An 11,098-nucleotide genomic window follows, 5' to 3' on the forward strand; every position below is an offset into this window, starting at 1 on the left:
GCCAGAAAAATCCCTACTGCTTTTTTACATTGGGTCTTCCTCTGCACATGTCACTTGTTAGTCTACATAGACATAATCACTGCAACATAGATGAATTTGATAACCATTCTCTAATGGTAATTCTTCTGGGCTTTGAGCAAGCTACAGAGTTTCTCTGAAACGTACATGATCAGAACTCTTTCTAGCTTGATGTTGCTTGGAAGGGAAAAAGTGATAGTTGTATTAATTTGTGGACTACATTAGCCAAACTTTCAGTCTGAATCATGTGAAGTAGCCCTACTGAGGTAATAGAAGCGCAAATGTTTGTAATGGGCTAACTGGAAAAAGAAGTGTCTCATTTTAGTTTATGGGCTGCTAATATCTTCTTCACAGAAACTTTTTTCAGTTATTTCTTGTTAAGCCAATAAAAAAGCAAGCCTACCGTATCTTAGTATTTTCAGAATTTATTAGCTTGATATTTCCACATGACAATTCGCTGTAATGTAGGGATATAACTACATTAAAGAAAAGTTTGTAGGTGAAATCATCTGAAGTGTAATTGTTTTTATGGGTATTTTTTTCCCCTCTTTCCTACTCTTGCAGATTTCTGATTTTGGATTAGCAAAGTGCAATGGACTTTCACATTCCCATGATCTCAGCATAGATGGTCTGTGTGGTACTATTGCATATCTGCCTCCAGAACGTATAAGAGAGAAGAACCGATACTTTGACACTAAGCATGATGTGTACAGGTCAGTGCATACTTCTCAGTAGGTATCAGTAGAGCTATCAAAAACCCTTGGTTAAAAGATACAACATTGTAATTGTAAAAATGAGCCTAGTTTCTCTCAAGTTCTGGAAGTCTGTCTCTAAAATATCAGACCAAGCACAATTTAAAAAATAAATAATCCCAGATTAGGCCCTGATCCTGCAAAGATTTATATGCTTCACTTTAAGAGGAAGAGTAGACCCACTGAAGTCTTTGCAGGATTGAGGCCTTGGTGATTAATTGCTTGTTTTGGTCTTATTTTATTTTGTGTTTAATCCTTTCTCAAGTGAAGCACTGTTAAATTGTACAGTGTGGTATCTCTCTCTCTCTCTCTCTCTCACACACACACACACACACACACACACACACACACACACACACACACACACACACACACACACACACACACACACACACACGTAATCTAAATTTATCCTAAAGTTTATAATTATGTCATAAACTGATGGGTTGATCCTATGACTTCAGTATTCTGGAAACTAATTTAGAACGCTCATTAACTATGTAAACCTTATGCTGATTTGGTAGTGACTAGTTTGGCATGCATTTCTACATGCAGCATAGATGTACCCTAAGAGTGTAAGTGCAATCTCCTTCTCTCTCCCCTCCTCCCCCCCCCCCAAAAAAAACCCCCCAACAAACCAACACAAAAAAAACCCTTGCAACAGTGAGACTCTCAGTCCAGGTCTACAGACTCGCCCTTATGATACAGTAGACCTACCTATTGGGCTGGAGCTCTGGCTCTGAGACTCCCTCTCCCCACATCACTGGGTTTTAGAGCCCAAACTCCAGTTTGAGCAGTAATGTCCCCACTGCTATTTTTAGCACTGAGGCTTGAGCTCCAGTCTGTAGGAGACTCATTGCGGCAGGGTGTCTTATCGGTGTAGGTGTACCCTTTGATTTCTGACCCTATTAAAGTGAGTGAGTTTCACCACTGACTTCGGTGGGGACAGAGTACACAAGGGGTGAAATCATCTTCGCTGCCAACGCACTCCTAGCACACTGAATACTCTGTTTTTCGAATCAAATAATGCATGTGCTAAGCGAATGGAAGGCAAACTGTGGGCTGGCTTCACTTAAATCTTTAAGTTTACTTAGCAATGTGGTGACTTGGTGTAAACTAGTAGTGAATGTAACCATGATTCTGACTCTCTCTAGTCACTCATTAATGCCTGGACACTGTTAGTTAGTCCTCTCCATAAGATCCATAATTTCATTTTAACGGCCATTCGGGCATGGTTCTTGGCCTAGCCTATAAACACACCTAAGCACATGTGGGTCATCTGTACACTAGTTGAGGTACGCCTCAAAGACTCAAAAGCACTGGATTGACACGAATGAAAATAAACTATTTTTATGAGGTGAACTTCTAATTTTTCTTCCATAGGATTAACAGACCTAATATCTATTTACAGTTTTTCTATAGTGATTTGGGGAGTCCTCACACAGAAAAAGCCGTTTGCAGGTAAGCCAATGCTACTTTGTTCATGCGCTTCATATTTTGGATGTACATAATAGGATCAGGATTCTTTGCTCCCTCTGTGCATATCCCAAATTTTCTGGTGTCTTGACTGACCAACCTCAATTACTGCAGCATATCAATGTGCTGATCCCTAACTAAGGTTCTGAGCTCACACATTTCAAGTATGGTTATATTTAAAAAAAAAAAAAAATAGTAGTCCAACTTCCCCTTTGTATTCTGAAAGCATAACCTGTAAGGCTGCCCTCAATCTGTGACCCAGTGGGAATTTGAATACAGTTCTAGAGGAGCATGTGGTCCAGTGTATTCTAAACAGATCCTTGGCTTTGCTATGGGTAGTTTGTAGAAGGCAATTGTCAAGAAATCAGGGTGGACTGATTTTAAAATCGGTGATTTAAAACAAAACAGATTTTAATAAACTTTTCCACTTGTACTTCAGTTACTTTCTAAAGAGAGATGCATTTTCGTTGGTTGATATAACCATTAAAACATGTTGTTGATTTACAGCTAAACAGAGCCTTTACACTAGATTTCTTTTTTGTACATCTGTGCTCCCTAAGGGGGTACACTATATGAATATACATTCATGTAAGCAATTATGTTGCCGAATATTTTGCAATTCTTCTTATACTTTTTTAAATGTTATGTATGTTAGAACATGGTGAATGACTAGGGTGTTTTTTTTTTTTTTTTTCTCATGACTATGTCAAACTGCATTAGGATGGTAACCAGAAATTACACACACACACCAGCATATACAGTTTATTTTTATTTAAAGCAACCTTAAATGTGTTGAATATATAAACTTCTCATCAAAACATATTTCACATTTATAGCTATTTGACTAATTAAACATAGGGATTAACTGTAGTCAATGAATTAAACTGACTATTTCACATCGACCTGGGGAAAATTTTCACATGTACCTAAGTGAAAGTGACTGGAGCACAAATTCCTACTCGCCTAAATCTCCTGAAAAATGAGAAGTCTTCTAAGTTTTACAGGTTGACCTGTTATACCATATTTGTAAAGCTTGACCTCAAAAGTTGTTTTTCCCTCTTTTTTTTTTTTTATGTAGGAAAGCAGCCTTTAATTGAGAGTTTCTGATAGAGGCTCATGAATTCAGCATATTTATTTATTTAAATGTGTTAAGAGATTATAATTTTTGGCTTTAACATAACTAGTTACATTTAGCTTTACTTTTAAGAATGGTTTATTTTAAAAAAGAAAATCTAATTTAAATAAAAATCAGATGTATACCTTTTTTTAATTCATATGTATCCATCCGGCAAGAAATGTTGTCTTCAGAGACTGACTAACTATAAACCCAAAGGGCCCTGAGGAAGAGTTTGTTCTGATGTAGATCAATTTTTATTATTTATTTTTTTATTTAATTTTATTTTAGTATTACCTCCCCATAATAAATGCACTGAAATGCAAACTATGCTATCTTAACCTTTGGTTAGCTTCTCAAATCTATAACAAACTTGTTTGGGAAGGTTAGTCTCTCCACCCTACCGTCCATTTTCTGGAGAACAAGATCTTGTTTGTTCCTGCCCCCTTCTCTGTCCCTATTTGTTTAACTTTAACATACAGTAAAACCTCAGAGTTACTAGAACTGGAATATTGGGTATCAGGAATCCTGGGTTTTATTCCTGGGATCAGCATATGTTACAGTGGTTAGACCGAGCATACTTGTGTTGAATGAAACCCCTGTTTGGATCATCTGCAGGGACTCCGCTTTGGATCACTGGATCTAAAAGTGCAAGCTTTCATCACTTGACCTCCATGATAATGCACGTTAGCATGGAGACAGTGGTAGATTCACCAACTGATAGAAACAGCATGTCTGAAGCCTGAATTGCTGTAGAGATTGCTGTGTGGGCCTATTAGCTTATATGAAAATCTGAGGCACATGAATAAGAGAACAAGTCCCTTCTTCTTTTATTACTGCAAATAGGCAAGTGCAAAATATTGTACCACAGACCAGTATTTCGCTCCAACCTGCGGTTTTGTAGAGTGGCCTGACATAGGTGGTAGAAACACAGCACTGTCCTTCAGGGACATCAGTATCCCCAGTTGGTCTGAAAGCAAATAAGGTTGGCTGCTTCAACTTATTCTCTAGCAATTAAGTTTCAAATTGAAAGCCATTGTTTTTATACCCTAATAAAAATATGTCCCAACCCTGGAAAAAGGGCAGAGAACCCAAGTTCCAGCTGAAGCAGCTGAACTTCCATGTAACCGTTAAGGAAAAGAGTCTCCTTGTTTTGCTAAAGCTGCTCCTGTTTGTGTGCCCTTACTTTTCAGCGGAAAACAACATTTTGCATATTATGGTAAAAGTGGTTAAAGGCCACCGCCCAGAGCTACCTGCCATATCCAAATCCAGACCTCGCTCGTGTAATAACTTAATCAAACTGATGCAAAAGTGCTGGCAAGACGATCCTAGTGAACGGCCAACGTTTCAAGGTACCTTTCCTGATAAGGCAGCTACCCATCTCTCCCCTTGAATCATTTCAGTGTTGAGGACTAAATCCTATATAAACTGATGGTAACAGAATGCATTGAGCATAGTGTGTTGTGAAGACAAGCATACAGGAAGCTTATTCACTTGGGGAAGGGATTACATGAAGACAAGTCTGACCATGAAGAAATGTTGTATAAACGTCCTAGAAGTAAGACCTGTATTGAACTGGGTAATCCCTGTAGCCATTGCCTGGGGAGTGAGTGCGTAGGTTGACTTCCTAAAGCACATATCCTTTTGGTGTGGTGAGGGACAGCATTGGACGCCCTGGGCCATGATGCCTAACATTATAAACCAGTGAATGGGATTGGTCTTTCTACAACTGACAAGTTTCTGGCAGTTTAATTTTAAATAAAAAAAAAAAAGCCTTCAGCATATCCAAAACCAGACACAAGTGCTCCAACTGTAAACACATAAGAGAATGCAGTAATCCTCTCCAGGTTTTGTTAATGTTAATTGCTAAAGTGTGATTGATTTTATTTTCCCCCCCTCCCCTCTTCCTCCCACCCTGGATGATGACTGAGGCCTGGCCAACACCTTAAAAGTTAGGTCAACCCAGCTACAATGCTCAGGGGTGTGAAAAATCCACACCCCTGAGCAATGTCGTTAAGCTGACCTAACACCCGGTGTAGACAGTGCTAGGTCAATGGAAGAGTTAGTCCGTTGACTGAGATACCAACTCTCATGGAGGTGGATTTACCTAGGCTGATGGGAGGAGAACTCCTGTTGGCATAGATAGTGGCTATACTGACACGCTGCAGCTGTAGCGTTTCAAACGTAGACCAGCCCTGAGGATGAGGTGACTGCCGCGTCTCCGTCACATATCTGAATCTGGACCAGGCGGGTACTGACAGATTGGTTATCTCACAGCTGATCATTAGCTTGTATAATGAGTTGTTGTTGTTGGGCTCTGTTCAGTTTTTAGTGGCTCGTTGGCCATTGGCATTTGGATAAAGCCATAATTCAGTGTCCAGGAAGACTGAGCTACTCTCATGTCTAGAGATAAGGTGAAAATAGTACACTCATAGTGGGCAGTGTGGGAGGGGGAACCTACATTGCTGCCCTCGATGATGTGTGTTCTGTGAGGTGAAAGGGGAAGAAAAAGTAAATTTTTCCAGTACTGTTGACCCAAGCACCTTTCACTAGCATTAAATACCTCTCAGACAAATAATCACTGGTTTGGCTATTAAATCTTTCTTGCCTCTTTCAAAGAAATCACCTCAGAAACAGAGGACCTCTGTGAAAAACCAGAAGATGAAACAAAGGAAATGATCGCTCAGGACCTGACCGCCAAAAGATCTCAGGAACCACATTCAGAGGTAGTTCTTGTTCCCACATTTAATGCAAAGTTAGTATCAAACGCTCTCTAAAGAAATCTTAAATTGTTGCCAGAAGTGAAATAATGTACAAGAGTCCAACACTGCCCTGACCTAACCCCCCTATAGTACCACTGTAATACTCCCAGTACCCCTCCACTAGTGGTTTAGTTGGGCAACTTTGTGTTGGCATTGTGGTAGAAGTGGATCTCCATGAGGGATTTGAATGCAAACCAGAATAGCAGACTTGCGGATCAGAAAGGACCTTCCATGCATTGGGATGGACTTGGAAGGAAGCACAAAAACTGCTATGGGAGAAGAGGATAATGAGGGTGAGGTTGGGACCATTAGTGAAACAGTGGGAGAGATAAGAAACAAGGCAGGTGTGGTTGGGAGAGCAGTATTATGAAGGGCAATGAAGTCTAAGAATTTTTTTGTTTTTTTTTGGGGGGGGGGGAGTGAGGGAGTCAGTGGAAAGGTTTCAAAGGGGGATAAGGGCAGATTGAGCAAAAAAAAAAAAAAAAATCCGTGAGTGCTTCTTGTGTAGACTAAAGTGTGTGTGGTGGTGGTGGCTGGGGGTTGGGGAGTGGCTGATGGATGAGGAGACAGTGTAAGGAAAGCCAGAGAGGAAATAGCTAGAGTAACTGAGATGATGAGGGCCTGACTGAGAGTGTTAACTATCTGGGCCGGGAGAAAGGTTTGATCTTCAAAATGCTATGGAGGAACATTGTATATACTGATTTAAACCCTGTTGTTATTTCCTAGTATGTGAAGTCTTCCAGACACCTTTTCATTTGGCTTTAACAGCATTTAAAGATACCTGCAAATGAACATGTTTTGACTTCTTGCTGTTAATTTTCCCCACTACCAAGTGAAATTCAGACACTTTTTAAAACATATGTGTTCCTTTCTTTTGAAGGGAATGCCTGTGTTATCCCAGCCAAAACGTGAGTCCACTCCAGTATCTGCTAAGGATTATAGCCTCTCTGAGTTGTTGTCCCAGCTGGATTCAGGGATCTCACAGACGATGGAAGGCCCTGAAGAACTCAGTCGTAGCTCTTCTGAGTCCAAACTTGCTTCCAGTGACAAGAGGCTTTCAGGGGTTTCATCTGTGGATTCAGCCTTTTCCTCTAGAGGTTCTCTGTCACTGTCCTTTGAGAGAGAGAACTCTGGAAGTGGTAAGTGTTGGTGATTTGACCGGAATGAGCCGAGGGAGAGGGGTATTTTATAAACATCACTGTTCCATAAATCAGAGCATTGACTGTTTTGCTCTTAGCACTATTAATTTGTTCACCTAAATGCTGGATAAACCTTCAGCCTGAAATGGAAAAGCATTATGCGATTTGAAACTAGGGCAAAGATTTTTTTTTTTTATTTTTTAATTGTTTGTTTTTTCCAAAAGTGGGTGCCTAAACTTAAGCTCCAGGGTGCCTAAATATGGGTTTAGTGGGAGATATCTGGTCACTTATTTTACTACGGAAAATCAAGTAACTTGTTTAATTGCCTAAATACAGATTTTAGGTGCCTATAATTGGGCTTCTTTTTTTGAATATCTTATCCTAGTGTCACACAGTTGGTTCAATACAGACATGATGAGAACTATAATAGATTTTTCCACTTCCAAGGTGGTGCTCCTAAAGACCCTATTTTAGTCCTGGATTAAACTGAGATAATTGCAGGGGTGGGGACAGATCACCTGCAGAATGTCTTTCCCATCCCACCATGCTCTCCTGCCTACTTTGCATGAGAGAAGACAAGAACAGAGTTAGCACACATTCCAAATCTGATTTTAAAACTGTTCTAACTATACTGCAAGGAGGTGTGGATTAAACTAGCTTAATTCCTAGGCAAGGAAAGGTAATATTGACTTTATTCACTGTTAGCCTATTTCAGTGTTTCAGTCATGAAAATGAAGTTCTTGGTTGTAATAGAATTTTGATGCTCTTTCCCCACCCAGATATTGGCACAACCGATATTCAGAAGAGAAAACTGGCTGAGGCAATTATATCTGGAGACACGAACAAATTGATGAAGATTCTCCAGCCCCAGGATGTTGATCTTGTCTTAGATGGAAGCTCCAGTCTTTTACACTTGGCTGTTGAAGCAGGTCAAGAAGAATGTGTCAAGTGGCTCCTTCTGTATAATGCCAACCCCAACCTGACCAACAAGAAAGGGTCCACTCCTCTCCATGTGGCCATAGAGAAGAAAATGAAAAGCATTGTGGAGCTTATTCTGGCACGGAAAATCAATGTGAATGCCAAAGACGAGGATCAGTGGACTGCACTTCACTTTGCTGCACAGAATGGGGATGAGTTCAGTACCCGAATGCTGCTTGATAAGAATGCATCACTGAACGAAGTTGATTTTGAAGGAAGAGCCCCCATACACATAGCCTGCCAGCATGGACAAGAGCACATAGTGCGGATACTGTTGAGAAGAGGTGTCAACGTGGATATCAAAGGCAAGGATGGCTGGGTGCCACTACACTATGCTGCCTGGCAAGGTCATCTCTCCATTGTAAAGCTTCTGGCAAAACAGCCGGGTGTGAATGTGAATGCACAGACGGTGGATGGAAGGACCCCGCTGCACCTGGCAGCACAAAGAGGGCATTACAGAGTTGCCCGCATTCTTATAGAACTACAGTCTGATGTCAACATACGGAACGTGCTTCTGCAGACGGCTCTCCACATAGCTGCTGAAACTGGCCATACCAGCACTTCGAGGCTGCTTCTCAATCGTGGCGCAGAAATAGAGGTAGCAACAGCGGAGGGATACACCGCACTTCATTTAGCCGCTCGCAATGGACATCTAGCAACTACCAAACTATTGCTAGATGAAATGGCTAATGTTCTGGCTAGAGGCCCTTTGAAAAGGACAGCGCTCCACCTCGCTGCTGAAAATGGACATGCCGAAGTAGTCGAGGAACTCGTCAATTCAGAAAATGTGAATGATTCTGATGAGGAAGGGCTGACCACTCTTCATCTGGCAGCGAGAGGCGGGCATGCAAAAACAGTTGAGATTCTATTAAAACATGGGGCTCTTGCTGACTTGCAAAGCCTCAAGTTTCAGACTCCACTGCAGCTGGCTAAGCAAAGTGGGAACAGCTCTGTTGTCATGCTGCTAAGTGAGACTTAGATGAACATATTCTGAATCTTGAGATCTTTACTGGAGCTTGACTCTCTTTGGGAGTTCTCCTGGAATTGCACAGTGACCTGCATTTCTATTAACTCTGCAGACAAGTCTGAATTCTAGCCAATCAGAACCTGCATTTTAGAGAGGTCGCATGGCCTAAGGAACTCCTGAGTACTGATTCTAGGTCTATCATTTGCATGGTCTTGGGCAAGGCATTTTGTTTCCTTCCCAACCTGTACAGTGGAGATGAAAATACTTATATAACTAACCTCACAGGACTGTTGTGAGGGTTAATTAGATGGGGTTTAAATAGTGCCTTAATTTTTCAATGTGCCATGCCTGCATTTAAGTATTATCATCCTGCCTTCTGATTTCTTCAGACACATGGTGGGACAAGCATATTATTTCAGATGACTGGATTATTACATAATCCATCTTTTGTGTTGGTGTGCGTGTGTGTTTTTAATATAACTTGTTACCATGGAGGCATTGACAGCACACAAATCAATTTGAAATGAGCAATGTTGGAAAGACACAAGCTATTTATTTAAAATGTGTTTTAGGATAGACCTGTTTCAACCTGGATCATGTGGCTAAGTGTGATAATTTCATTTTCAGAAGGTACAAAATGGATAATATGGAAATGCTCCACTTCTTTTATTGTAATAGAGATGTTGATTATAAAGCCACACATTTCTGTTTACTCAGAATGGTCAAGAGACTACCTTCAGTCAATGCATCTGGTAGAAGAATTCTCAGACTGGCTGGTGGAGTGAAGCACAGAAGTTCACTTTTGATATGCAATAGTAACTTGTATATAATGGAAGATCAGTAAAATATAAGATTATTTTTTGTTACCAGTCAGTTGTGTAATAAGGATCTGTTAGTGTGTTTAATGTGAAACTAGAAACAACTAAGGTTTTTGGGGTTTTTTTTTGGCTGAAATTAATTCCTGGTAAACTCTAGTTAATGTTATATTCTAATAACATTTATAGAACTCTTCACAAGCAGTTTGTTTAGATTAGGTATATAATAGAACCACATGTACAGTGGCACAGTATGTGTCCTAAATGAACGAACTGTGTGATGAATAGCCTAATATAAATATACTGTGTATATAGTATTTCTACCAGTTGTATACATTTTCTGCCGTAGAAAATATTAAGACTGTTTAGGCCTGGGTATGTTTTAATACGCCTCTTAAAGTTCACTCTTTTCAAAGTTCAAATGTGATCTGTTTATCAATAAATGTAATTATGTTCTATATTTATTGTATGTGAATTCTTCTACTTAGGCAAAGTTTGCTGTAGTTATTAGGAAAAAGAAAGGTAGAGTACATAATGCAGTTAAAGCAAACTGAACATCTAAACCTTACTGGTGTGTGTGTATGGGGGGCAGGGAGGGGGGGAATACTATCCTTCCATTATTAAAGGAGTAGGGCTTTGTTCTGTTTTGGGGCAATAAACCGAATTGCAAGCCGATCAATGGGGACAGGTTAAGTAGCTCTTATTGACTGAGGAAAACAGCAGTTTATTATGCTATTATATACATGATTTAATGCTGACTGTCTTTAATTTAAAAGCATTAATCAAAGGCTAGACAGTCTTATCAGCTTTCTTCACTTACATTTTTAGATTGAATTTGTTGCTCATAAAAGGTGCCATATGACAGTCCTGGAGAATGAAGTTCTGTGTGAATGTGCGTGTATTAGTGCTGTATAGCAAAGCACTTTACAGAGTAATCGGATGAAAAAATCTAAACCATTCCAAATACATATTCAACTGTTTCAAACTGTTAGCTACACTGTGGAATGTACCAGTGTGAAGAATTCTGTTAAAGAGAAACTAACACCAAGATTAAAAAAAAAAAAACCAAAAAAAAAA

At 39.9% G+C, this 11,098-nt stretch overlaps 1 protein-coding gene across 3 annotated transcripts in view; it reads left to right on the plus strand.

The window, feature by feature from the left end:
- Positions 1-10,443, plus strand: part of RIPK4 (receptor interacting serine/threonine kinase 4) — a 75,238-nt gene extending 64,795 nt beyond the window's left edge. For all 3 annotated transcript variants that reach the window (XM_073360063.1, XM_073360073.1, XM_073360057.1), the window contains exons 3-8: positions 583-731; positions 2,182-2,231; positions 4,554-4,712; positions 5,980-6,086; positions 7,003-7,261; positions 8,041-10,443. In XM_073360063.1, the coding sequence (XP_073216164.1) occupies positions 583-731; positions 2,182-2,231; positions 4,554-4,712; positions 5,980-6,086; positions 7,003-7,261; positions 8,041-9,218 (1,902 nt within the window). In that variant the 3' untranslated portion in view covers positions 9,219-10,443. The remainder of the gene's footprint in view (positions 1-582; positions 732-2,181; positions 2,232-4,553; positions 4,713-5,979; positions 6,087-7,002; positions 7,262-8,040) is intronic.
- The last annotated feature ends 655 nt before the right edge of the window (positions 10,444-11,098 follow it).

This window comes from Lepidochelys kempii, chromosome 1 (assembly GCF_965140265.1).
Source record: "Lepidochelys kempii isolate rLepKem1 chromosome 1, rLepKem1.hap2, whole genome shotgun sequence".
In the NCBI taxonomy this organism is placed as follows: Eukaryota; Metazoa; Chordata; order Testudines; family Cheloniidae; genus Lepidochelys; species Lepidochelys kempii.